Source organism: Streptopelia decaocto, assembly GCF_964273445.1.
Source record: "Streptopelia decaocto genome assembly, chromosome: Z".
Classification (NCBI taxonomy): domain Eukaryota; kingdom Metazoa; phylum Chordata; class Aves; order Columbiformes; family Columbidae; genus Streptopelia; species Streptopelia decaocto.
The window spans coordinates 55,429,119-55,456,531 of NC_138657.1; the positions used below are offsets into that span (position 1 = coordinate 55,429,119).

The 27,413-nt window shown below is 41.9% G+C and overlaps 1 protein-coding gene across 1 annotated transcript in view; it reads left to right on the plus strand.

The window, feature by feature from the left end:
* Window positions 1–446: 446 nt before the first annotated feature.
* ANKRD55 (ankyrin repeat domain 55) overlaps window positions 447–27,413 on the plus strand; it is a gene marked incomplete at both ends in the record, with an annotated part of 55,573 nt that continues 28,606 nt past the window's right edge. Inside the window, 6 exons of the mRNA XM_082074551.1 lie at window positions 447–486; window positions 14,748–14,870; window positions 16,734–16,864; window positions 18,963–19,072; window positions 22,315–22,375; window positions 27,010–27,138. Of these exons, the coding sequence (XP_081930677.1) occupies window positions 447–486; window positions 14,748–14,870; window positions 16,734–16,864; window positions 18,963–19,072; window positions 22,315–22,375; window positions 27,010–27,138 (594 nt within the window). The remainder of the gene's footprint in view (window positions 487–14,747; window positions 14,871–16,733; window positions 16,865–18,962; window positions 19,073–22,314; window positions 22,376–27,009; window positions 27,139–27,413) is intronic.

Below are 27,413 nucleotides of genomic sequence, written 5' to 3' on the forward strand. Positions count from 1 at the left end.
GTCCAGCACTGTGGGGTGTCCCCAGCCAGCACCGCAGGGTGTCCCGCCGGCCCGGGCTGTCAGCTCTGCGGATGCTCCGCCTGCAGCAAGTCCCGCTCACCCTCCCAGGCGTGTCTGTCTGTCTGGGTGAGCTGCAGCATCCCTGAGAGCTGCTCGTAGGCGATTCCACTCGCTGAAGCAAAGATGTTTGTCAGAAGCCCAGTTGAGCTTCCAGGGATGTCTTTTTAAGAAGGTCCATAACAAACAGAATAGAACGTTCCCATCGAGTCAGTGATAATGTCCTTGCCTTGACAACAACCTGCAGCCATAAAGCGAGTTTAATTCTCTGACAAGAAGACTGGAGACAGCTATTATTGCATTGTTTACTGTAATACCTGGGATTCTTCCCAGAAAAACAGGGAGATGGCACTTGTCCGGTCTGGTTGTAAATAACGAGATAGACCACAATGGATTTCAGTACCTCGTCAGTGTTTGATCAGCACAAAGGTAAGTCACCTGCTACTAATTTAAAAATCGTCTGGTCCTCCCATGCCTCCCATGCAAATGTGCTAAGATAACTTGACAGGGTGAATAACAATAAATTTTTGAAAATATCAGGTCTCATGGAGATTTATTTTGATTGCACATGAAGGAATTTCTTGCATCAATTTTAGACATGGATGTTTCAGCCTATTGCTACAGTTATTTTTTAAAATAAAATATTTTAGCAGAATAGCCACAGTATTTCATTGCTCTTTGGTTTAGCACTAAGAGATGTGTGTATATGTTTATTGTTTGTATTACATATTGATGCTCTTATGGATATATATGTAAAACAATTGTAATATTAAGCAAACAGCCGTTCAAAATTGAATAAAAATGGAAGAAAAAGTGATTTTCGTAAGAGTACTAGTTTATGTATATTGAAAGGACTAGATGCTGACTTTGCTTCAGCAAATATTAGCTCAGTATTGCCATAATTGTGAATTTAAGTTATCTTTAAAAGCCCCAACATTAAGATTTTCTACATGGTAAGGTTGCTATGGAAATACAAATGTCTCTTTGTTGTCTGTTTTTAAGTCAGATGGTTAAATTTCGTGTCTTTATTTGCCAATACAAGCTTTTATGCCTTATTGCCTTAATCTGTTATAAGGAATGTAGTGGCATTTGGTTTATGTTCCCAAATCAGGAAGCTGTCATTGTTTGATTATCTGTGTTGCAACAAATTTCTCTTCAAGTCAGCTTGCCAAAGAATTTGTGTTCAGTGGCCACAGTTTCCAGTGCACACCTGTGAAGTGTCCAAGCTGACATAGCTGTGCTGGTCCCACAGCAAAGCTGATGACTATAGAAAAAAGACAAAGGGCAGGAGTCATTTAGGGGCAAGACAGATGCTGCAGTGCCTTTTGGGCATCCCACAGGTTGTACCTTTGTGCTTGCCTACACTTCTTTTTTGAACCCAAAGTAAATACACACCATGTAAAGCTGTGGGCTTATGGGTGCCTTGCAGCCACAGCAGCCATCAAAGCCTGAAGCAAGTCCTGGGAGGCTGGGTCTGTGCCAACCCATACAGGAGCTCATGCTGAGCAGCCATGGAAGAGCGAAGAGCCACCAACAACTGAGTGACAAGAGACAAAAGGCGCTGCCAGCAAGGATAAAGGAGGAAGGGAAATGCAAAAGGAGAATGGGGATGTGTTCTGCAGAAATAGAGCCAGGTTCTCCTAGGTCATATGTAGGTGACATAAGGAGCATTTTCCCCAACAGGACAGAGGTGTGGGGCTGACTGACCTTCTGCAGCTCTAAACAGCTGTTCTCAAGCTCTCCTTCTGCAGGCATTACAAGTATGCTCAGTGTCACTACAACAATGCTCCATGCCACACACCAGCCCAGCAGGACTCAGAGCAGGGAGGGAGATGGAGATGGAATATGAGAATGCAGATAGAATATGACCAGGGCTGGGGAAGGAGCAGTGAAGTCTCCAGGTGGGTGACGGGGCAGACAGCAACACGGAAGACCATTGACCCAAACCACCTTATCTGGATAGAAGTGAGAGAGCTGGTAGGCAACATCTGCCTGTACCTCCCCTTACTCCTAATCTGCAGGCCCAACTCCTGCCAAACCACTCTCCACACTGACCTATCTTATTCCTATCCAGCATCACCTCCAGCCCCATTGCACACTCCACCTTCAGCACCTCAGCAAGAGGGTCTCCTCCAGATGAATTCGTCATTCCCCTTCCACCAACACCACAGAGATGCGGGCTCATTAGATGATTTGTGATTTAAGGTTTGCCTTCCCTGCAAGCTGTGTAGGAGGTGGATAGGGAGCAGGAGCAGACAACACACGGTAATGGGACACTTAACCCATTGATTATCATGCGAAGAAAGAGCTATTCAAAATACATAGTGTATGGTGGATTTTATCTAAGTAGTATGTTAATGTCTTGGCACAGAGCTGACGTAAGCAGGCATGATTTTTTTTAGCAAGGAGAAGGAAAATATCTTTCATTGGAGCAATTTATAACAATGGAAGAATACAGACTAGCTTTCAAACACAAAAGATCAATATCTGTTGGTCCAATAAAATAATCCAGCTCCCCCACAAACACTTTATCCACCCCACAGATCAGAAAACTATCCCAGCTACCGTCAAAAAAACAACATTCCAGGCTTGAAAATCATAGTCTCTTTGCAACACTTGCTATGGTACTGCTCAGTAATATTTTATAATACTTACCAATAGTAACAGCAGTAGCAATGTGAGACTTCCAGAAGCCAAGCAACATCAGAAACCCTTCCCCTCCTGCTTCTGCTTAGTGCCCTTTAAATATGTGCTGTACCTGGCTTCGAATGTTTACCAGTTAAACAGAGAAGCCAGACACAGGCCTGGACTGGTGCGTTCACAGCCAGGCACACACAGAGATTATTACTTTGTTAAGCAACCAATGAATCTGTAAAAAAGTGCAAATTACAATTTCCAAAATATGCACACATGCACCTCCCACCGACCCTTGACACTGACATGCTGAAATCAAACTGCCTAGTATTGTGTCCTGATGACCAGCTGTGGGAAATCACATGGGGCATTTGGCTACTGTTGGAGACAGAAGGGTTTTTGGGACATGGGAAAGTAAATTATATACATAAACATTTCTTCTCAGTGAACATAAATTACCCTGTTTTCCAGATTTCAGTTTTCAAAACTTAGTGTTTTAGCAAGGTCTAAATCACTCGTTGTCAAGACCACATAAACTAAGCTCCAGGAAATTTATTCAGATCTTAAAAATCCAATGTAGGAGAAAGCATGGACTTATGTACATCTAATGTGCACTTTGTAAAGCAACAGGTCAGCTGACATCATAAATCATGGAAAACATGAGTTCTTCATAGGAATGTTAATGTTACAAGCAGTGTAATTTCATTACTCTGAATCCTGTGATCATTATGCATGTTTCTTTATATACCTCCTTTCAGACCAAAAGACGCTATCAATTATGTACTTTTGAAATACTGCAGGTTGTTTCAGATAGATTGGTGTGGCAATTAGGAACGACGTACCCTGGAACGCAGACACAGATTCACGCAGAGACAGAGATCTTGTTCTGGAAAAAAAGCACAGAGCCTGGGCGAGCAGAGAGCTGACCTAGGCCCGCTTCTTTATTCACCATTGACAATTTATAGGATTTACAGATACAGGCCTAGACTAAAACGTTACATAAGATGTTTTTCCAATAATTGCTTTTAAAAACACACTAAACTCATGTGATGTTTGTCTCACCTATTTTCCCACTCATTCACAGACCAGGCCCAAGGACATTCACACATCCCATGCACTTGGGTGTGGTTATCCAGCCTGAGAACCATTCTCACGAGTCTGGAGTATAACTCTTTACAATTATGAGAAACGTACTTCAACACAATCTGTCCAAGGCCCTTTATATTTCTTTATGGTCTGATTATGTTAGTATTATTTCTTTGACCGTCCAGATGGTCATGTTAGTATTCATCTTCCTTTATCATTCAGGTGGCTGGAACCGCACATCTTGCTTTCCCTCATTTCCCCCTCTTTTTTTTTAAATTTCAGGTTCTCAAAGAGTGCAGTAAGGGCCCTGGCTTTATTCTTCTTTGCATTCTGTTATCATTCTCCAGATGATTCGGAAGACTATAAGAAAAAACATCACACAAGCATATCCAATTCCCACAAAAACCTATATATGCAGATTGAGATCTGAAAATGAAGTTTTTGGGTCTAATCACTTTATGCTATCAGATAATGTTAACCATTATGTCTTACAGTGCTAATTCTTACAAACCTTGCAATTATTTTGCAGGGTACTGGATAAATCCTAAATCAGGCCTTGCACGTTAGCTAAGACTGTTATTTTACTTGATATAACTCATGAACACTAAAATTCTATTTCAATGGTATTACACATATTTCGCACTCTGATAACAGAAAATATAGGTTCAGATATCAGCTAAGGAGATTATTCAAATACAATATAATAAGAATAATGAGGATCCACAATGGGCATGTAGACACTCACTAGAAGCAAAACTAGAGGCCTCTTACTTCAGGGTACTCACAAGAAATAATCACTCGCCTGGGTTAGGCGAAGTCTCATTCAAGGATGCATCCAGTAAATAATCAATCACCCAAATGAAGAGGTGAGGCACCCTCAATCCCAGGAAGTCTCCTTAGACAGTGTTCCTGTCTAAGGAAAGGACTCCAGTTTACAGACCCGCAGCTCCGAGAAGACTACTCAAAGGGCGTCTTCGGCGGGAACCCCGTTTCATTGTTTGGCCAGATGTGGCTGTGGGCATTACAACGTAGTCCAGAAGCTTCTCAGCTAGTCTGGGCACCTCCATTGTTAAGGACCCTGTCAACTGACCGAGGGTCCCACCCCTCCTGACCCATCAGTTGGTAGAGGTGAAGCTGACTGACAACACCTTGGTACCATTCTAGGTGGATATGTGTGGGGACAGGCACAGTGGGGCACAAAAGGTGCTAAAGAGCCATCAGCCTCCTTATTGAAGGCTCCAGATTTCAGGGGAATGCGCAACTGCCACACATTCCATCCTGTGACCACAGTCATCTGACAAACTACTTTGGAGTGGTGGTGCAGTCACCTCTTGCCTCCAAAGTCAAAAGGGGGCATTCTGTTGGTGAGTTGGAATGCCCACTGTGGATCGTCATACCTTATGTGTCATTTTCTTGTTGCAAATGAACCTACAATAGAACAGAATAATACAAATTACAACAATTACAAATATTGCAGAAAGCTGGTTAGTTGTCCTAATAAGGAAAACAAGTGCATTGAAAGATTTATTTTACCAGTTAATAATCTATACTATTCTGATATACTAATATGTCTAATTTGCAAGATCAAAACATCTTCTATGGTTACTTTAGATACCTTACATATTAAGATCCAGAATGGAAACAAAAGCCAAATTACTCTGAACTACATCCTCATCCCCCCATCACTGATAAAACAGACAGAACTTCTCTGACAGACAATTGTTAATAGGTTTTGCTGTAACTTTTTAGCTGTCCCCAGGTAACATCACTGGCCTCTTTCTTTGATCTCTTCTGTTTCTTCATTACTCTCTGCTGCAGGGACAGGTGCTGCACCTCTGGTACTGGGTCCTGCGTCGTGTTTGTCCAACTTGTAGAAAGGTTTAACATATTTCGCAGGAAGCCACTTTGGTCCTGTTGGAAGAAGAACACAAGCATACCCCCTCCCCCAGGTGATTAGTTATACAGGCCCTTGCCACTGACTGTTGTGCATGGGATCCCGTTATAAAACCTTTGGTCTCTGAGGCAGTGAATCTGGAACATGGAAGTGTTTTTCCACTGCTGTGATAGAAGAGGGAGGCACGGTACGATTCAAAAAATTTAAAGTATATGTTGCATTGTCTAATTGTTCTTGAGGCGCCATATTCCCCCTTTTTTGTTTTAATAACATCTGTTTCAGTGTGGAATGTGCTCATTCAATGACAGCCTGTCCAGTGGGAAAATGTGGAATACCTGTGACGTGCAAAACACCCCATTGCTGTAAAAAATATTGCATGGATCTAGCAGTGTATCCAGGACTGTTGTCAGTTTTAATCTGTTGTGGCACTCCCAGCATAGAAAAACAGCGGGTCCAGTGACGCTGAACATCTCTGCTTTTCTCACTCGTATGAGCAGATGCACAAAGCATACCTGAAAAAGTATCTATAGAAACATGTACATATTTCAAACAGCCAAAAGATGAAACGTGTAACATCAGACTGCCATATGGCATTAGCTGAGAGCCTGCGAGGGTTAACTCTAAGGGAGGGTGAGCTTGTAATCAGACCTTGACATTCCAGGCAAGAGCGCCCTATGTCTCTCGCTTGCTCGGGAGTGAGACCAAACATCTTTTTTTAATGCAGTAGCATTCTGATGAAAGAAAGCATGTGAAGCCATGGCAGACTGGAAGTGGACTGTAGCTACAGTATAAGAATCCGCAAATGCATTACCTTCAGTTATGTGACCTGGTAAAGTTGTATGTGATCATATCATCATATCATCATATCATCTACTAACAAACAGTAGGTGTTTGTGAAGCTGTAATGCAGTTTGCAATGATACAAACATATCAAAGAGCTGCTGTTGCAAGATTTCTTTAAGAAAAGCGGAGGGGATGCGTTGTAGGACCTTGACTATTTACTCAGAATCACAAACCAAATTTAGAGGTTCCTCCCTAAAAAGCTCTAAGGCATGCAAAACCGCGCCAAGTTCCACTAATTGGGTTGAACCTTCAACAACTTTAACAGAATTATGCCAATCATTATCTTCACACCAGACCACTACAGCTTTATGAGACTTCCCTGAACCGTCAACAAAAACTGTGTGAGCATTTGGGATAGGACCAAATTCAAGTACGGTCTGTGGTCTGATATCAAAGACATGCAGATTCTGCAGCAATTTACAGTTAGGCATGCCAAAAGCTATGCTGTTAAGAAAATCAGCTAGCACAATTTGCAAGGACATAGATTGTGAATAAAAAAATATCAAAATCTGGTTTCACAAATGCTACATATATGACGGATGGATCATGGCCCACTAAAGCCTGAATCCGTTCTCTGACTTTTTTGTTCAGAGTAACAATCAGTTCCAGGGGCTGAGTAATAGTTTTACAGAAAGAAATGGGCAAAAAAAATCTATTCCAAGTATATCAGTCTGTTTGCATTCTCATCATACTGTCCCACAGTAGCCAGCAGTTGTTTCTGTGTTGTAACTATAAGTAGACAAATCTGCAAATCCAATCGAATGCAGTCAGCCTGTAAGTTTGTAATTTTGTGTGCTACCAGCTCTAATTCTCTCTGTGCTTGCAGAGTTAAAGTGTGAGGAGATGTTAAATCTGAATCTCCCTTTAGCAAATTAAACAGATGCTGGAGTTCATGGTTAGAAATTCCAAGCATGGGTTGTACCTAGTTAATTGTCCCCATCAATTTCCGTAAATCATTCAATGTGTTAATGTCATTATTAATTGCCAAAGGCTGGGGTCTGATCATAGTTTCTGTTAAAATCCAGCCCAAATATTTCCAAGGAGGCACAGTCTGTACTTTTTCCTTTGCAACTTGTAAGCCATGAAGTTTCAGAGCTTGAAGTAAGTGTGTTACCTCACCCTGGAGATAGTCAGGTTGTTCAGCACAGACTAAAATGTCGTCCATGTGATGATATAATATAGCCTCTATAAATGCCTCGCGTGTAGGCTGCAGAGCAGTACTCACAAGCAGCTGGCAAATTGTGGGGCTGTTCTTCATACCCTCAGGTAAAACTGTCCACTGATAATGCTGCATAGGCTGAGCATTGTTAATGCTGGGAACTGAGAAAGCAAAATACTGACAATCATCAGGATGTAGCGGAATGGTAAAAAGCAGTGTCCAATTACTAGGCCATATAGTGGAATTTGGGACACCAGGTTGTAAGGCTCCCATAGGTTGCATCACTGCATTAATTGCATGTAAATCTTGTAGCAAATGCCATTTCCCTGATCTTTTCAGGATAACAAAAATGGGAGTCTTCCACGGACTTGTGGAAGGTACTATGTGTCCTGCTTGCAGCTGTTCTTGAACTAGTGCTTAGAGACTCATGCAGTTTTTCCCCTTTCAAGGGCCACTGTTTGACCCAAACCGGCCTGTCTGTTAACCAAGTAAGTTTGAGCAGGGTTTTTAGATCAGTGACCCTTAAGATAAATTTATGTCTGCAGTGGTTAAAGTAACGTGCCACTGCTGTAGCAAATCCCTACCCCAAAGGTTGATAGCAATCTGTAAAACCTACAGCTGAATCCAAGCTGAGACTTTATCTGGGCCAACAATATGCAACATCCGAGCACTTCTCATAGGTGTTTGACTTCCTCCAATTCCAACAACTGCAGCAATAGCTACTTCCAGGGGCCAGTTTTCTGGCCATTTGTTGTTTAGAAATGATAAAAACATCGGCGCCAGCATCCACTAGCCCTGTAAAAGGTCTGCCCTGAATTGAAACAGTAAGCATGAGTTGCTGCATAGTAATCTCCTGGGACCACAATACTTGTGGTTGGCCAGAACTCCCAAAACCAGAATCTCCTCGTCCAGCTGTAGCTGTCTGAGGGACCCAGTACAGCAAAAGCAACAGCTGTGCAATTCACTGATTAGCTAGAATTTTGCAGGGAATCCGAGTCACTGTGACCATGATTTTAATCTCTCCGAGACAGTCTGTATCAATTACATTAGTAAGGACAAATATACCCTGTACACTAGCACTAGAGTGTCCAACAATCAATCAAAAAAATCCATTAGGTAAAGGTCCCCACACAGAGGTACCTACTGTATATACCCAGGATTCTGTAATTAACAGTTCTGTTGTGGTTGCCAAATCCAGCCCAGCGCTGCCTGCGGTTGCAGGGGCAAGATCATAGACTGTGTGCCAGACTGCAATACTGTTGCTGCTCCGGGGGAGAGACTGTTTTGCGGCTGGGAAGTTGGATTCTGAACCCTGCTGGATTGCGGGGCACCGGGTTTCGCGTTCCTCTTCCTGTTTCCTGGCAAGGGTTTCCCTGATCTATGAAACTGAGATTTGCAGGAATTACTCCAGTGATATCCTCTCTGACAGCGAGAGAACGACTGCAGTGAGCATTCTCTTGGTGTTTTATAGCGCTTTTGAGGACAGTTTTTACTGACATGATCCTCATTACCACAAATAAAGCACTTAAGGCTCGCTTGATTTACACTGAGCTGAGACAACGTGGCTGTTAACACCGAAGGCTGAAATGTTTCTGTTCCTTCATTCTGACAAGCCTTAACGTATTGCGCGATATCAGGGGCTTTACCTTCCACTGACAACAAAGCAGCCTGGCAGTCAGAGTTAGCATTGTCATATGCCAGCTGCAGCAGTAAAACTTTTGCTGCATCTTCATTTTCAATCTGTCTTGCTATAGCGATTTGCAATCTGCCCACAAAACTTACATAAGACTCCTGCGGTCCCTGTCTTATTGTTGCAAACAAGCTTACGAGCTGCCCTGCCTCTGGGATCCGACACCACGCTGTAATAGCAATGCGAGTTGCCTGTTCAAAAACCTGCCACGGAAGCCCAGCCTGCGCCTGTGGAGTGACATACTGTCCGGTTCCTAGCAACATATCCTGATTTATCTCTGCTCCTGATGACAAATTTTCCAAGACCTGTTCAATCACAAGATTTTTATTCTCTAATTGCCACACAGAATATTGCGATGGTGTCAAAACTGTTTCAGCAAGCGATTTCCAATCCCATGGAGTCATTATGTATGTGGCACCAATACTTTCAATAATTCCCATTGTAAGAGGACTGTGTAACCCATTCTCTTGCACAGATTTTTTTAAGTCCTTAACCATTGTATAAAGTAGTCCTTCATGTTCTGGCGGTTGTCGTGGTTTGCAAATAACTGGAAAAGCGGAAGAAAAATCGCCATGCTCCGTAGCCTTTTCACCGCATTTTTGCATCACCCCTTTGTGTTCTGCTGTCTCAGTCATGAAGGGGTTACTGTGTGCTGTATAAGCATCACTAAAATTAGGCAAAGGAGGTGCTGAGGGCAGAGTTTTAGACTCCTGACCCAGCTCCTCACAAATTTCTGCCTTATCTTTACACAGCTGTGATGGCATTACTGATGGATATATAACTGACTGTTTTTCAAGATCTACAGAGCCTGATTCAAAAGGATTAGTGCTGTCAAGACTCAAATCATTAGCAACCTGCTCATTTGTGTTTTTCTGTCCATCCTCCCCTCTTTGCCCTTGCATTATTTCCTCTGCCAACTGCAAGTGCGATAGCGCAGTGTACACAAATCTCCAAGTTACATGCAAACTATCGGGGACTGTAAAACCTGAATTCTTTTGTGAGTGTAGATATTCCCCGACCTGTTCCCAAATTTTACTGTCAAATGTCCCCTCACTCGGAAACCAAGCACAATTCTCTTTCACCCATACCAGGAGCGAAGTGACCTGCTTCTCAGAAATACGATACCCAGAAAAACGTAATATCTGCATTAAAACCTGCAAATACAATTTATGTTCCTGAGAAGTGGCTTGCCCCATACTAACGCAATCCCGCAACTCTCTCGTTCCACGAGGACTGCTTGTCCCTGTATGTACTGTAGGGATTAATGTGGCTACAAAATTTACTCACCCGTCGGATTGTGTGGTCGCGGCCAAACACACTGCTTGATGAAGAGCCTCCAGGGGTCACACGCTCACACCGGGCACCACTTGCGGCGATTAGGAACAGCACACACTGGAACACAGACACAGATTCACGCAGAGACGGAGATCTCGTTCTGGAAAAAAGCACAGAGCCTGGGCAAGCAGAGAGCTGACCTAGGCCCGCTTCTTTACTCACCATTGACAATTTATAGGATTTACAGATACAGGCCTAGACTAAGATGTTACATAAGATGTTTTTCCAATAATTGCTTTTAAAAGCACACTAAACTCATGTGATGTTTGTCTCACCTGTTTTCCCACTCATTCACAGACCAGGCCCAAGGACATTCACACATCCCATGCACTTGGGGGCGGTTATCTGGCCTGAGAACCATTCTCACGAGTCTGGAGTATAACTCTTTACAATTATGAGAAACGTACTTCAACACAATCTGTCCAAGGCCCTTTATATTTTGTTACAATCTGATTATGTTAGTTTTATTTCTTTGACCATCCAGATGGTCATGTTAGTATTGATCTTCCTTTATTATTCAGGTGGCTGGAACTGCACATCTTGCTTTCCCACAGACTGGCTTTTAACTCTGATTCTTTCTGAGCATTTTAGCTACAAAAGAAAAAGTCACAGCCTTATATGTAATTTTGTCTTTGCTCACTAAGGCTCTTCTAGACATTTCTACACCACTGTCATGCCCATCTGCATTTTCTGCCTACCCTTGCTGCATACATGGGCTCTCAGTTGGACCTTTTGCCCTGCTGAAGCTGACTGACCTTTCACCTTTCACCACTAGCACAGTAATTTTACAAAATAAACTGCAAAATGGATCTGAAACAGCACGAGTACTCACTGGCATTTACAGGACTGTAAGCTAATGGATAGAGTACCACTAACACATCTGAAGAGGGATGGCCAGGCAATCCTTTTATCCCATGTGATGCTGTTGCCCCAGCCACAGCCAAGCTCCCCAGCAGGGTAAGCCCACAGAGGGGTCACAAGCACTCAGGATCTCACTGTGGCCTTTTGCAAAATGCCCACTCACCAAACTATTTCTCTTCTGCTTTTTGTGTTTAAAAAAAAAAAAAAAAATGGCCTACAGGCTTTGCATGCAGACCCCCTTATTCCTTGACAGGGTGAGCTGGAGGAAGATGAGGTGGGAGATGTTGTACCACCTGGAGTCAAGGGCATCCAGCATAAAAAACATTCAAGCCCTCCTGGCACCAGAAGAACAAACATCTGCCTTCCCACTCTTCCCCCACCACACACGTCATGTTGAAGACAGACCACTTGAAATCATATCACGCTACAGAAATTGAATTAGTGTCAGTCTGGTTTATGTCGGAAGCATAATGTGGGTACTCATCAGTTCCTCCTGGCCCAGACTTCCCCGCCAGCATGGTGACAGCCTGGTCTGCCTGCCTCTCCCTGCTCTGATGGCCTGGACTCATGAGTGAGGAAGTGTGAATCTCGGACATGGCTTCATGCCACTGCCCCTTAAACAGGAGTGGGGCCTGTGTTCTGTGAGAGCAGGTGTGGGGAAGGCTCCTTTGTTCATTCATCCACCCATTCATTCAGAGTTTTACTTTCCCTCCTCATATAGCACAATTCCTCCAGAGAAAGCAGATTCAGCCCAGCACAAGGAAAGGCCCAGGAAAGTAGGTGTTTTGGTTTTATATGAATAAGGGTAAAGGGAGTCAGACACCCACATGGAAGTATCCATCCATGTCCTCATCTTACTGCCATACTGCCATCCTGCCCTCTGGGTAAGAAACTGGCTCTGCTCAGGAAATGGAAAGTTCCATTTTCTGGCTGGATTGCTCTTCTCCTGACTCACAGCAGGAAAAGTTAACAGTACTTACATGACTAAAGAGCAAAAGGTACAAAATCTACATGTGTAATGTATAAAAGGAGGCGAGGGCCCCTTTGATACACTGTCTGTCCCAGTACATCTAATGGTTTCTTTCCCAGTGTCTGCAGCATCTTCTCTGTACCATTCCCCTACGACAACCACTGCATGCAGCTGTGAGAGGTGCTCATGGCTGGCACCTCCTGTGCACCTCCAGAGACTGGCCAAGAGGAGCAACACAAGCCATTAACTTCTGCCTGTCTCCTTGCCTTCCACCCAGCCCACACTACCTCACCCTTTGAGTAGGGATAAGCTCAGATCTGAACTTCTTATTAGCATGTCTTTGCTGAGTTTAGTGATTGTGAGACCACTCTGCAGATCTCGCGTGATAAGGAAATCTGATTAATTTGCCCTGTGGTAAAGACACTATTTTTCATATACCAGTCACTGATGATGAGTCTCCAGAGCCAATGATGTGTAGTGTCTCCTGATCCCTCAAGCCCACAGGTCGAAACTTCTGAGCCAAATAAACAGTTGCCTTAGCAAGAGACTCCCCAGTAGAATAAAAATCCAGTTAACATTTTTAATTTAAAAATTTTATCAAATGGGTATTTTAAAAGACCATCTAGAATAAAGAGAATAAATTAAATTCTCCTCAGTTGAGCAGTGATGGAGAGGGAATCTGTGCACTGGTAAAGCCCAATTTAATATCAGCTTTCTAGTTTTCCCAAGCCCACAACCAGAGCTCCAACTTTGACAGACTGACCTTTCCCAGGGTGAGAGCTGACTGCATCTTGATGGCAGCTAAATTTTGAAGTCACAAGTGATAACTGTGTTGCAGGGATAGAAGGTCACATGTGGGAAATTATACTGGGCTGTAAACACCAGTGTGGAGCTCATGCAGGTTCAGCTGCAACAATGTCTGATCACAATATAAATTGTGTGTCTAATAATTTAAAATTCTCTTTAAAGATATTTTATCAATTAAATATATATATGATGATGCTTAAAATGTAATTTATATCAATGTGTTAATAAAAATGTATTATTTTATTATGAAAATGACTTTTTACTAACTTTTCAAATTCTTTTCAAACTATTTGCCTTATTTCTGCAGAGCTTACATAGCTATGCTATCTTCAGAAGACACAACAGTAAGGAGAAGTGAGCATACACTTAATCTGTCTTTCCTTTGATCAGGTCTCTAATGTGTTTTTGTGTCAGTTTTGTTTTCTCCTGCTAACAAGGCAGTGCACTGGCTGGACAAATGTTATGCTCTGTAGCTCTGTCAGGCACAGTGAACGGCACAGCTCATTGCCATTGTACTTCTTTTTGAGTTTATAGAGATAAGAAACTCTTTTTACAATTAAACACAACACTGTGGCTGGCCAGCAATACATATCTGGAGCATTTTGCCATTACATCAGATCTGACCCTGCACCAAAAAATCAGCTCCCTTGACTCCTGGAGATAACAGGTTAATAGTCCACTTGAAGCCAAAGGAGGTGTAGGTATGTGAAGCAAGGGATTGACCAGTCTGGAAGGAGGTTACAAGCAAAGAAGCAAGCAGAGAATCATCACAGTAATTCCTCTAGAAACAAAAATCTGAGGAGTGTTCAGCAGCAGGCCCTGCAAGGCATCTGCTTTAAATAATACCTCATAATGTAATTGCCAAACAAAATAAACCTCTCCTGTGTTCCAAGCAATAGTCCACCAGTCCTTTTTGCAGGAACTATTAACATAAACCATTGCTGCCAGAAGTGCACTCTCCTGAGAATATAATTCCCACAGACACTGCAGGGAAAGGAAATGAAAAGCCTCAGTCTTCTGACCAGTGCAAGGATAACACGGAAACTAAAAACACCTATGTTCTGATTTCATCCTATCTCAGAAAAGCAATATTATGGCTAGTTCAGTTGTTACTTCTTTGTTTCTCAAGTCATGTTACATTAATGGTGATATGATTTCTTATATGAGGTGGAAACTTTCCAAAAGGTGGTTTTATTTATCCTCTCACTGTCTACATCTGACTGATTTTGGAAGAAGTTACGACGAAAAACAAGTTTCAGATGACTAACAAAAACCACAATTCTGTTTGGATACACTTTGTTCCACCTCGTTATATAGCCATAAAAAATCAGTTAAATAAGTGTCGTTATTTTCACTGTTGATAATTTGTACATGCTCTCTGCTTACTCATGGACATACTCCTCCCCTGCAGGTGATGCAGCAGAAGACATTGACTTGACTGTGGTTTACCAAGCAGCAGCTAACGGTGATGTGAACACACTAACTGCAGTGATTCGAGAAGATCCTTCCATCCTGGAGTGCTGTGACAGTGAGGGTAAATGAAGGCAGAGCTCATTCTCAGGCAACTAGCTGCTTCATCTTGCAATGAAATTTTCTATTTTTTTATCCTGATTTTTGTGATCAGTAAATTATATTTAGTAGCAGATTATGGGAAATTTGGGTTATTCTTTAGAACATGCACTAGAAATGCTCTATTTGAATATTTCTTTCCCCCTGTAATGGTAAGATTTTTATATAGATACAAATAAGTTGTTTTGCTATAATCAGACATTACTTTATAAGGAAACTATTTTATCTTCTTTAGGGAGATGCTGGGAAATTGTTGTCATTTCAGGGAAGGGAAAACAGTATTTTCTATCAAAGCCAAATGCCACACATTCAGCCTATCTCTAGAGCAGAGGGTTCTGGCCTTTTGCACCTAAAAAGCATGTGTACAGACACAGTTTGAAAGATTTTGTCATGCAATTGTTTGCCAAAGGGATGGCCGTAAAATGTGCAATGATCTAAATAATGTTTTACCCATGAGATTGTGCTCCTTTTCATCTTGTGTTCAGTTACTATTTAATGTTATTACAAAGTGCTGTCTATTGGCTGGGATTTATATGCATCTATTTTCAAGTGAATTAAAGCCACAGATATATGGAAGCTTCTCTCAAGAAAGACTTCGTTTATTCACAAGTAATTTTTATTGCAGTTTCTTTTAAAGTGTCCGTATGAACACTGTCTATTCTAATCTTTACCAGTTTTTACGAAGTGACCAATTTTTCCTATGTTTTAAACCAGACATCCTAACTATTATCTTTAAAACATCTGTTGGTCAGTAGAAAAAATGCTTAAGCAAGCTAAAATGCTCTCAGTCCGGATCTTTAGCAGGAGAAGGACTAGGTATGAAGGGCAATGGGTGGAGATAGACTGATCAGCAAATGGAAGTATCATATTTCAGCTCCAGAATAAACTTGTTTACTAGGTTGTACATACAAATGTAACCAAACGCCAGTTTTGCAAGACAAAATGTATGGCTCATATCCTGCATATACAGCAGAGTCTGCACAATCTCAGGTCGAGTAGTGCACATTTGCTCAGCAGCCTCATTGAATCCAGTAAGAACAATTATTCTTCAGTTGTATCTGAAGTTTCTGGTACTATTATAGTTTCTAACAGTCATGCTTATTACCAATTTATTCATTTTAAATCACTTTGTCGAATTCTGCAGGAAAATCTCTCGCTGTTATTCAGCAGTTAACAGAATGGAAGGAAGAGGAAGCAACTAAAAGATATCGTAATACTACACAATGAAATTTGAGTATTAGGTTTGAATGTAGATTTCAGGTTTTTTCCAGCAGAAATATTGTTTGCAGGACATAAAATAAGTTCTCATGACAACAGAAAATAAAATACTCTAAAGCAAACTCAGTCTTAAAAATATGTTGTTGTATACATTAAGCATTAACTCACATATATACGCCTTTGCATGGGGCAGGGCATAATTTCGTAAGCCTTTTGAATACATAGAGACAGAATGAGGCTGTGGTTTGAGAAAATTAGCCAAGCACCATCTAGCTACTAGTCAATCTGAAGAATATCAGCCTCCAAAATGGTGTGCAAAGCCAACAGTTCATACTGGAACTTGTTGACAGAAAAGCACTTTTTCCTCCAGAAGCAGAATTAATGAGGCAAGGCTTTTGCTAATGAAGTCATGCTCCTTTTAAAATCAGTGGTCAGTAGCTGGCACAGCAGTTACTTCCTGCCTGCAAAAGCCAAGTTCAACTGTTGGACAGTTGTCAGAGAAAGGATTTGTTAATTTGCCAGTGCTAACATTAGCAAATAAGAAAATATCTCTATCTTCTGGCTTTGACAAAATAAAAATTGTGAAAGAACATATGACTTTCTTCCCCAGGTTGCACACCTTTGATGCACGCTGTGTCAGGACGCCAGGTCGATACAGTGAAGCTTCTGTTGAAGATGGGAGCCAATATTAATACTCAAGATGCTTGTGGGCGTACCAGTTTATCTCTGGCAACTTATCTGGTACGAAGACTTGGGCAAGGAGGATGGAAAGATGGAAAGACGTCTTGAAGGGAGTAAATACACAGACCAAATAAGATTTCTCTTTATACTGCAGAGAGAAAAAAAAAAAAGTACAATACATTTGGTTCCAGACAACAGTGAAACTATAAACTTTACTATAATGCAAAGCTGGAAATAATGACTATTAGGAAAGGACCAGGACTCCTTTACTTTCAGGGAGTCCTTCCTCTTTTGGTTTGGAAAATCAGTGGTCAGCATGGAATTCTCACTGGATCCAGGGTCCTCCATGTGGTTTCAAGAAAGCTGCTTATTTCTGTGCACTGGAAAGTCCCTTCTTGTTCCTAATACGCAGATTAACTTCCCTGCTCTCACTGTCAGCATCAGATCTTTATGCTCCATTGAGGGCATTCCTACCTCAACTTCTGGTGGTCAGCAGGCATATTTTCCTGCACACCACATGAGCCAGGGCACTGCAGTGCTGGGCCTTGGGTGGCCAGGTTAAGAACTTAAGCTCAAGGTGCTGCAGGTGCCAGTGCAGATACTCAGATAATAAACAATCTAATCCCCCAATCAACCCACAGACAAGTGACAGCAGGGGCATATAACCCACTGAGAAGTCTGGGAAGGGGGATGTGGTGGTCTCTGTCTGAAGCACACAAGGATGCTCCTTAGCCTTCTACTCCTCACTGGAAGGAATTCAGGATTCGGAGAGAGGATGAGGACCAGCTTAGCTGGACAGAGCGGCTGGTCATGGGCTTCTGTTATTAGCTGGGTAGAAAGGAGGAAGGAATGTTCATCCATGCTCTGTAGTATATCACTGGATGACTGCCAAATCATTTAAGCAGATATTGTGGCAACCTAATTAATCACATCCCTTCCATCTAGTTTCTTCCTGCACATTCAGGACAAAAACAATGCTTCTGCTCAGCTACGTGATATTTAGCCAGAAAATAAGAGTAGAAAATAGCAAAACAGGCAGTCTTATTCAGTGCAAGGAGCATGCCCCGCTTACTTGAGAACAAACGTTTCATCTGCCAGATATTTCAAAAAAAGTCCCATAATTAGTGTCATGCTCCTTTTTTCCTTGCTCTTTTCCCAGAGGGTAAAAAATACTATTTGGGAAAAATAAAACAATGACTGGAAAAGATTTAAACCACCCAAGCTTTGAAGTTTCCATTTCTGTTTCTGTTTCTGTGACGGTTATAATCAGAGATCTAGAGAGCATTTGGCTGCAATGTCTGCCCAGAGAACTGAATCCAGTAGAGCTCCACAGTCGCAATCACAAGCAGAACTCAGTGGTCGTGTACTTCCACTGGGAGCAGTAACAGCCATGTTCTGACTCAATAATTCCACACCTTTTCCCTATAAATGCTGGTAATGCCAATCCAACATAGCTCATACAGAAGGGAACAGTCTTTGCTGATTGTCTGTGGAGGTTTGAACAAAGCAAACACATGCTTAATTTTCCTGGGACTTAAGTACACACTGAAAGAGTTGTGTAGTCACAACCAGATTGTTTACTTGCTTTTTTGTTGAGGTGATCAATAGAAGGTTTTAGTCCAAAAACTGATTCATCCCATCTGTTTGGGTGCTGTTTTCAACCTAATGTTGTCACTAGTTCAAACTTCTGCAATGATATTTATAAGACCACACTCTAATGATTTCTAGTATTGATTTGCCATTCCTGCCAAAATCTCATAAAGGAAATGAGATTAAGTGCTCGTGTCCTTGGTTTAACCTAGCATAATTAAATCCACCTGCAGGAATATGTGTAGCATTTGCTAGTGATACAGGAATTTGCAGGTTTTTAATCACTGTTTACTCAGTTAGCACTTGCGACATCTGCAGGTAAAAAAAAAAAAAAGGCAGTGTAAATAAAACACCTTATCACAGAAATGACTGGGCAAGCTAGCCTGAGACTCAGACTCCAAAGCAGAACTGCTCTTAGTGCTGAGAGATCTGTACTGGGGAAACAGAAGACCAGTTCCTTCGCTGGCAGAAACAGCTACAGTCACACATGCAGATACCAGAACCACCAAGCAAAGACCTGGCCTGTTGTATTTCACTTTCCTCTGACATGCTCTGATTTCTCTTTTAGGGCTGGCTGGAAGGCTGTGTCAGCCTGCTCAGAAACGGTGCTAAGCAGAACATACCCGACAAAAACGGGAGGTTGCCGCTACATGCTGCTACTGCAGAGCCCGACGTGAGGTATGTCCCAGGTTATGGCAGTTTTTGCTGGCTAAATCTCAACAGCCAGCCACCAACAAGCTACCCAGCCCAGAGGTAGCCCAGGTCAGGAAGGTTAGCTGGAACAGTTGCACTTGTGACTTGCTCCTTTGTTTAGTGGTTATCAGAAAGCAGGTAGAGAGAAGGGAAAGCATTGTACAGCACTTGTGTAACAGAGATACACAGCCAAGTAAGGCAAGGAACCTAGTTTAAGATCACAAAAGCAAGAGGGAAAAAAAATATATATATATTAAAAAAAATGGGGTTGAAGCTCTGGGATTCCCTTGACCAATTACCTTTCTGCCATGTTCACACAAGAAACATTACAAAAAGCTCCTTCTCTGGAACATGCCTCCAGGTAGCATGGCAAATGTGAGGAAAGTTTTCCACATGACAATCCCTCTGAGAGCCCCTTCTGTAAAGGGGTAGCTGAGGTTTGGTGGACTGGCTCATTTTTAACTCCTCTTAATGAAGGTAGAGTAACAACTACAGAGTGTATTCATAAGAAGTGTTAAGAAAGATCTTCTTTGTTTCATTCCAGCCTGTGATAACAAGAAGGTTTAGTAAATCAGAATTTGTACATCTGAATAAATTTACTCAAAACCTCTCCTAAGTAAATAGTGTCTGAAGGGTAGGAAGACTAATATTAGAGACAAGTAAACATTCAGTACAAATTCAAAATGCTCCTGTGACTTAATCACTGAGTCTATGGTTTTGCTGCTGTCACCATGCAAGGCCAGTCCAGGCCTCTGTGCATTTCTTCTGCTCTTGCTTTCCAATCTTTTTTAACAGCTTTATTCGTTTTCCACATTATCACTGTTTTTCATGCATCATTTGGAGAGAATAGTTCGAGGTTTCTGAAAAAGTACGGGTCACTATCATTAAACAAAGCCTCCACAGAAAGAAGACAATGTTTGTACAACCCTGCACATGCTGCTACTTGAAAGGGAACAATAATCTACTTTACCAGCAGCACACAGGGTTCTCTGAACATTTTTCACATTCTCCATGGGTACAAGCAGACCTTTGCTCTGCACAGGAGTCTACCAGTTGCTCAATTCCTTCTCCTCTTTCTTGTCTCTGGATTTGCCCCATGCTCAGAAGACATGCCTGGAGCACTGAGGGACGGCTTTTCCACCACTGCCATTGTCACTCTCTTGAATCCCTTGTTGTTGCCGAAAGGGAATATGCAGTGGCCAACTATGAAATGCTTTTTCAACCAAGTTTGAAAGCTGGCAGGCCACTGCTCCAGTTCCATGTGCTGCAGGCAGTACATGAACCACATGGAAAGACAGAGAGTGATCAGCCAATTAATGTATTGATTTGAGAAATTGTTTCTGTGTTTCAGTGCACTCCGTAGAGCCTAAGAGGAAAGGTGGACCTCCTGAACTCTGCCTTTAAGAGTAGATACCTGAGAAATCACAGCTATATGGCTGAATATCTATGTATTTGAGTGGTAGCAGTGATGCTGCCATAATAGCATGAGGATATAGTTTGTTGTTGGCAGAGGTTTTACACTTAAGAATGAGATTTCCTTCACATACACTGGTTTCATTTATTATATCTGGGGTTAAACTACAGAACCACATGTGAGATTATAAAATTGTGCTAAGTGGGTTTTGCAAGCATATTGTAGTTATCTCGCTTCCTTTCCTCTCACTAGTGCATTTTTACCCAGACCTGTTTTCAGATTTCTGGATCCTGAGTCATGATGCCAAATGACCACAAAATGTCTCCTCCCTTTTACAAATTTTTACTGAACTAATCACAGCAATCCTGAAATGCCATTCTTTCAGAGTTCCTGCAGTATGATTCCATAATGCCATTGGCTGTGTGATTCAGAAAAGGAAATGCAACACTCCTTTTCTACAAGTGTTTGTACCCATATACAAACAGTTTTGAAGTCCTAGCAGAGGACTGGGATACAAACAGTCTTCACTCCTTAGGGATGCTCTAGTTAGAAAAAAAAAGGATATTTGAACTTGTGGCACCTGAAGACGGTGTTACCAACAGATAAGCTTTTCACCTGCAGAATTGCCCAAAACATCCATAAGCAGCTGTAAATGCCGTCCTTTGAATAATTTACATTATGTACTTGTATATTACAGGGAGGGGTGGGGCGAAGAACAAATTTGTCGTGCAACATTGTCTGCTTGATCTGATCCACACACCTGAGCACAGGTCAATCCAGAAAACATAGTGGAAGTTGTTGAAGATTGTCCTGATGAAAAGTAGCAAAAGATTTTCATTCCATTTCCTATGCAAGGAAACAGATATTTTTGGTTTTATACATTTTTATGCATTATCTGCATATTTATCAGCGTTTCCTCCTTGACACTTCATCATCTTTTAATTTCCTTGCAAAACAGCATGTCTTTTAAATGGCCATGTTTTGAAGGTTTCTAACAAATTCACACCTTCAGATGATCCATAGATTTGCATTATGGTCTTATCTAGGAATCTACTAAAGATGTATCTTTCCTTTTGCTAGAATCATAAGAACTTTACATCCATGTTAGGATCTATGCTATTTGGCTTTTTAACAGCCCATGATAAGATGGTCCTTGTCATTTCCAGGGTCCAGCCATGTACAGTATCCAAACATTTAGCATTCTACTATAAAACACAACCATCTTTACCAAAACTTCAGTGATTTCAGAACACCTGCATAGGAAGCCAAAAGGAAAAGAAAAACAAAATCCAGTGTTAAAAATATTACTGCACTTGAATAAAATTTCATGTAACTATTTTATTGCAACTGTTCCCTCCACCAGAGGGGAGTGTTTGTAGCCTTATACTCTATAAAATGTGAACCAGTGTATCGCTGCCAAGAGTTGAGAGTGAAAAATCATTTAAGAGACTGGAGGTTAGCATTTCTGTTTGTTTAAAACTTTATAAAATAATAATAGGATGACAATGAATTACTAAGCTACCAAAAACGGCATCCATGAATAGTATTACACACTCTGATTCTAGCCTGTCAATCAGCACAAGAATTCTTTCTAGTGGATCTGCTCTTAATACTTAGCACTAAACTTCTGTTTGTTATAGTAAGCTATGAAGGCTTTTCTAGTATGACCAACCTCCAACCTAAGATTGTGACCTGTGCCCGTCACTAATACTGTTTTTTCTTGAAGTCGCATGTTTTGTTTCTCAGAAAAAAATGTCAAATTTTCAGGTTTAGTCAGGAATGCAGCACACTGATTATGTCATTGCTTCCACAGGCTTCTGAACGTGCTCCTGCAGAAGTCAAATCTTAGTGAAATTAATCATCAGGACAATGAGGTGAGTGATCTTGTGCTGCAAGTCCCAGTCCCAGTCTCTAGGGTCATACAAGTCATGCTATTCAGAAAGAGTCCACTGTACTCTCAGTTTTATGATGACACTATGCACTAGTGAAAGATTTCTATAATGTTTTTGCTGTACTCTGCAAAGCATTGTTTCATTTTTCCTACTACATGCGATTAACTTTTAGGCTAATAAACCTTCTCCATATACTACCAGTTCTGAGGTACCTTGAATCAGTCACTTAACTTACTTGCCAAGACATTAATTGTTTTCAATTCTTCTGAAGCTAGACCTTAACCAAGCATCCCATCATTACAGTACTAACTGTTCTCAGGAAGAAATATAAGAAATTTGGTATTACACAGAGCAGGCACAGAGCTACAAAAAGCTATGCTACCCTATGATCCTTAAGGAATTGAGCCCTGTCACCACAATGTTGTTAATTTTCCCTCTTCCCGTGAATCTCCTTTATCCACTGAATCGTTTGCAAACCCTGTTCACAACAACCTAAACCAGACATATGTCTTGTCTTGGTGTCAAATTATGTGGCTAATGAATTGCCTGGAACCATGGATCATAATTTCAAGCAGTAATGTTTTGCTGTAATGCATTGCTACCTGCAATTTGGAACTTTTATTCCAGCTCACTGTCATTTGCTACTGGAAAGATATTTGTTGAAGTGTCTGAACAAAGCCCTGAATACTTATGTTTTATTAAAAAAATGTGGATCCTCACAGATGATTGCAACTAATAGAGCTGCTCTCTTGGCATAAGTGAAACACTTCAGTTTGCCCATCTTGCACTTGAGAAAAACACCCTGATGAATGCATGAACATGTCAACAGTAAGAAAAACATCTGGAGGTTTCATAGTTTCCACAACTGTGGCTTTCTGTGGGTTTACTTATGAAGCCTGTGAGATGACAATGCAAAGAAAAATTCCCTGAAAAACCTCCAATCTGGGTAAAACAAGTGTCACGCTATATGTTCCAGAAGCATGCCTTGTTTGTTTGTTTTCTCCCCTACTACTCCTTAGTTTTTATAAATGCAAAAGTGTTTGGCTGTCTCACCTTTAATATTGTATTCTGCCGCATCCTCAGCTTTGACAGTTCTGATGCCACTCTCATGCTTCCCCTCACAAAGAGCAGTCTATCTACCATCTGCAGATGCCAGTCAAGGGTGGTACCACCACGCACAAAACAGATGGGTACAGGTCACACAGCCATTGCCCACTGCAGTGGGCCCAGAGGCGTGAGCTGCTGCCACAACCAGCTCAATGCTCTTTGCTCAGCTGGGTGCTCCGAAAGGACACGTGGAATGTACGATATATTACAAAAGAAATAGAGAACAGAACAGGAAACAGCATTATGATCTCTCTGAATCCTTGGTACACCCCCATCTGGAGTGCCAGATGCAAGCGTAATTCGAAAAAGGATATACAAGAAAAGTAACAGAAAAGGACTGTAAACACACTAATAGTTACTGACTAGCCTCCCTCCATGGGCAGGCTAACAACTAGAACAAGCTGACTACAATGGGACTTTCTGCTTGGCAACTGTGCCAGAGGGATGATATAATACAAGTCCATGGCATCATAAATTGCATTGAGAAGATAAAAAGATTATTAACTGGTTTTTACATCTAAATTAATGGGGACAGCTACAGAAATTATCAGGCAGCATTTTTAAAGTAAATGAAAATAATTACTTTTTCAGAAAATGCATCATTACCCTTTGGAGGTGTGGATATCATAGGAAGTCTGTAGCCTGATTATCAAACGTTAGGTGATGATATATCATCAAGCCTTGTTTCTTGTGTTTTCTCCCTAAGCCTCTGCTGCTGACCTGTCTGAGCTGTGTTCCTGTACTAAAGACATTTCTGATCCCTACACACAGTTCTCACACTCTTACATTACAGCTGACTCTGCTAGTTAACACAGTAAAATCGGAGAAAAAGTTCATTTTTCAAGGATTTTTGCCTGTATAAACAGACCGAAAGGGAACAACAGAAAGCTGGCCTGCTACACTGTGGCTTCTCCTCTTTCAGTGACTTTTCCTGCTGTCCAGGACTAGGCATGAGGACCCATTTCCCAGCTGGAAATCACTTTACTGAAGCCTCACTTCACCGCACTCACAGATATTGAGTGTCCATCAACAGTATTAAGTCCATTGTGTCAAAACCTTGGTCCACTGACGTCAATGGCAGAGCTCCCATTAATTTCAGTCAGGTCAGGATTTTACTCTCATTTTTCATTTTACAAAACCAAACCCCCCATGATTAAGCTTTGCAAACCCTAACTAAAAACAAAACTGCTCTTGTTCAACTACTCTATTTTGTCCTCACCTACACTTAAGCCATCTGAGCACTTGAAGAGCCTTATAATATACCTGATGAGTGAGAGAAATTAATGGTAGGGTATTCAAGCTTTTATTTAGAAAATAATTCCTAACAGCATCCACTATGAATGCACTGATAAGTCGTCTGCATTCATGTTTTATAGCTCATACTTTACCTGGTTTGTTGTCAATTGGCTTTAGGGCTTCTATGTCAAGTTTTAATTTATTTTCCACTCTACACTTTTTGCTTTTTATCATTTCAGAAAACAGACAAAACCCTTGAAATGCATTTTCCCTAATAAGAGTTCATAGGATCATAGAATGTCCTGAGATAGAAGGGACCAACAAGTATCATTGAGTCCAGCTCCTGTCCCTGCTTAGGACAACCACAAAATTCACACCATGTGTCTGAGGGTGTTGTCCAGTCTCTTCTTGAACACTGTCAGGCTTGGGGCTGTGACACCTCCCTGGGGAGCTGGTTCCAGTGCTCCACCACCCTCTGGGGGAAGAACATTTTCCTAGTGTCCAACCTAAACCTCCCCTGGCACATCTTCCTGACATTCCCTGGGGTTCTGTCGTTGGTCACCAGAGAGGAGAGACCAGCACCTGCCCCTCCTCCTCCCCTTGTGACGAAGCTGTAACCACCATGAGTTCTCCCCTCAGTCTCTTTTCCTGGCTTAACAAACCAAGTGACTTTGGCCAGTTCTCATATGGCTTACCCTCCAAACCCTTCACCAAATTCAGAGCCCTCTTCTGGACACTCTCCAGTAGCTTTATACCTTTTTCATCCTGTGTTGCCCAGAGCTGCACAGTGAGGCCGCACCAGTGCAGAGCAGAGTGGGACAATCACCTCCCTCACCCAGCTGGCAATGCTGTGCTGGATGCACCCAGGACACTGTTGCCTTCTTGGTTGCCAGGGCACACTGTTGGCTCGTGTTCAACTTGCCGTGGACCAGAACCCCCAGATCCCTCTCCGATAGTCAGAAAGTAACCACCTGCTCAAAGTAAAATGTAATATCTGAGCAACACTAGCAATTTTTAAGATAAACACTCAGTGAGTAACTTGATAAACAAAATCTCTAGTATTATGGATGTAAAGTAAAATATAGGTGTGTATCACAATGCTGATGAAGATGCAAATACAGGCCATGAATTCTTTGATCCACCAAGACAGACTGAACATCGCTAAGATGGAATGAAAATGAAGGTCAGTAGTTTACCATTGGCTTTGTTTTCTCCCTAAACAGTAAATATTGACATTTATATTGTGACTTTTTTGTTGACATCACTTGGCCAGTTCCTTAGCTTGCTGATTATTGCCAGCTAGAATACTAACTTATATTTATTTTGGATCAAAGATAAGACCTAAAATAAACATCACAATGTGTCATGTTAAAGTGCCAGTCTAAAACAGGCTTTTCTTACAGGATCCAAACTGAGCAGTGAGGGAGCATCCTCCAGCTGTCGTGGTCATGACCACACATTATTTATAACGTGTACCAAAAAAGCATTTTTGTTTGCATCCATTTTCTGCAATAACTCCAAAAAGTTGATTGCTTGATTCACCCTTATGACTTCACTAATGCAGAAGCCGTTACTAATTACTTCAACCCAACAGGGAGAGGGAAGAGTCACTGAATCATAGAATCACAGAACTATTTTGGTTGGAAAAGATCCTTAAATCATCAAGTCAAATCGTAACTCGGTCACTAAACCATGTCCCTAAGAACCTCATCTACATGTCTTTTAAACACCTCCAGGGATGGTGACTCCATCACTTCAGTGGACACCCTGTTCCATTGTTTCCCAGCCTTTTCTGTAAAGAATTTTTTCCTAATATCCAATTTAAACCTCCCTGGGCACAACTTGAGGCCGTTTTCTTTCATTGTATCACTTGCTGCTTGGCAGAAGAGACCAACACCCTCCATGCTACAACCTCCTTTCAGGTAGTTGTAGACAGTGATAATGTCTCCGCTCAGCCTCCTTTCCTCCAGGCTAAACAGCTCCAGTTCTCTCAGCTGCTCCTTGTCATCTTGTGCAACAGGCCCATCACCAGCTTCATTGCCCTCCTCTGCACTCTCTCCAGCACCTCAGTGTCCTTCTTATCATGAGAGGCCCAAAACTGAACACAGGATTTGAGGTGGGGCCTCACTAGTGCCAAGTACAGGGGACGGTCACTACCCTGGTCCTGCTGGCCACACTGCTCATTATTTCAGAACAGTCTAGCTTATCTACAGTGACTTGAAGGTTGCTCCTGTGGGTGATGACTATTTGCTCTTTGGGTTTGTGGCTTTCAGGGAATGACTTCGCTCCATTGGGCTGCATTCCACAACAGACCCCAGCACACCGAGACTCTGCTGCACAAGGGAGCAGACCTGACACTGGTGGACAGAGACTTCAAAACAGCTCTGCACTGGGCAGTACAGGTGAGCTATGGCCACGGGTTCACCAGGCAGTTGCTTGAGCTGAGCTGGCTGTTGTGGTGTCCTACACACTCCAAAAGCAATTATTTTAGCCGTGAAATGAAGAAAATGGTTGCTAGGACTGTCCATTAACAGCCCTAGCATTTTGCCAGTGGGCAGGGATCAAGATGCTAACATCTTTGGAGAGCAAGGCATACTTAAAACAGGCTCAGCACTGTTGCTCTAAATAAAGTTATAATTTATCTCACCAGGACTTCATGTAGGCTTCATGTTGAATT